General features: G+C 39.3%; 2 protein-coding genes across 2 annotated transcripts in view; one reads left to right on the top strand and one right to left on the bottom strand.

Moving 5' to 3' along the window:
• Nucleotides 1-1466, top strand: part of LOC128250632 (uncharacterized) — a 67553-nt gene that overhangs the window by 33327 nt on the left and 32760 nt on the right. The window lies entirely within an intron of this gene.
• Nucleotides 77-1466, bottom strand: part of LOC106880556 (uncharacterized) — a 3242-nt gene continuing 1852 nt past the window's right edge. The window contains exon 2 of the mRNA XM_014930547.1: nt 77-715. Within this exon, the coding sequence (XP_014786033.1) occupies nt 77-679 (603 nt within the window). The 5' untranslated portion in view covers nt 680-715. The remainder of the gene's footprint in view (nt 716-1466) is intronic.

Below are 1466 nucleotides of genomic sequence, written 5' to 3'. Positions count from 1 at the left end.
TATATATATATATATATATATATATATATATATATATGTTAGTTCATGCATGTGTCATTTATCCTTTGTTTTGTCTCTAATAATGTCCATACCCACCAAATCCACCCCAGCCACCGAAACCACCATAGCCTCCGTGACCGCCCCAACCACCGCCGTAACCGCCGCCATATTCACCGTGGCCTCCGTTGCCACCGTGTCCCCCACCGAATCCACCATGACCACCACCAAAACCACCACCGAATCCCATCATGGGGCCTCCAGGGCCTGCGAAAGCAGCATGGGCTCCACGAACGCCGAAGAAATCGCCATGTGCAGCTGCCACTTTATGAACTCCTCCGGCAGCTGCGTGGCCGGCATGGGCTGCCATAGCTCCGTATTTCTGCATCATGTCGTCCTTGTGTTTGCCGTGGTCCTCATGATGTTCATGATGTCCGTAGTTGTCGTGGTGGTCATCCATATGATTGTGGTAGCCCACACTGAAGGCCCCTTTCATGCCCTTTGCAGCATGTTGTTGATATCCACCGTGGGCAACGTGTTTGCCGACGGCGGTACCGTGATGTGCAACTTCTTCGCCTTGTTTCCCGTATTTAGTTGAGTGTTTTTTCACCGCTTTGCTGTCGGCGATGAGCGTAACAAAGACAACAGCCAATACGGAAGTCACAAAGAGAGAGATTTTCATGGTTTCGGTTTGGGGGTTCGATAGATCAAGCAGAATCTGTGGAAAGAAGAGAAAAAGAAAACAATTAGAGAGAATCAGATCATTATATAAAGAATTGAAACTGTTGTTTCATGAAAGGCAAGTTTTACATACATACATACATACATACACACATACGAAAGAAAAAGGCTGATTAGAAGACTACAGATTCAAGCCATCGATGGAACTGTAAAGATATGTAAAACTTTCCAAACATTTAGCACATATATACATATGCATGCATCTAGACATGAAAATATATACATAAAAATGCATCCGTAAAACAAACATACAAATCTGTGCATACACTAACACCAAATACTGCACACACACACACACATATGCACAAATACCTAGATGATGTAGATCAAAGTTCCAATGAAGGAGCCTTGAATCTATGTTAGAATCCAGCCCTTTCTCTATGGACAAGAAATACAGAAATGAAACTGATTCATAACATACACACATACATACATACATACATACATACATACGTATGTATATATATGTGTGCATATATATGTTTTCTAAAAAAGAAATAGAGGCACTAGTTAAACACATTTGAAATCTGATGCGTACATCATGTATGAAAGCGCTTATTTTGTTAAAATACCATAATAATAAACGTTAAAACCTGACAATGTTTTAACTTTATTCAACTGATATACTGTTCTATACGCATTCACACAAATTCGAAGCAATATACATATATACATACATACATATATATATATATATATATATATATATATATATATATATATATATA

This window comes from Octopus bimaculoides, chromosome 23 (genome assembly GCF_001194135.2).
Source record: "Octopus bimaculoides isolate UCB-OBI-ISO-001 chromosome 23, ASM119413v2, whole genome shotgun sequence".
Taxonomy (NCBI): Eukaryota; Metazoa; Mollusca; class Cephalopoda; order Octopoda; family Octopodidae; genus Octopus; species Octopus bimaculoides.
This window is presented reverse-complemented; position numbering and strand designations above follow the sequence as displayed.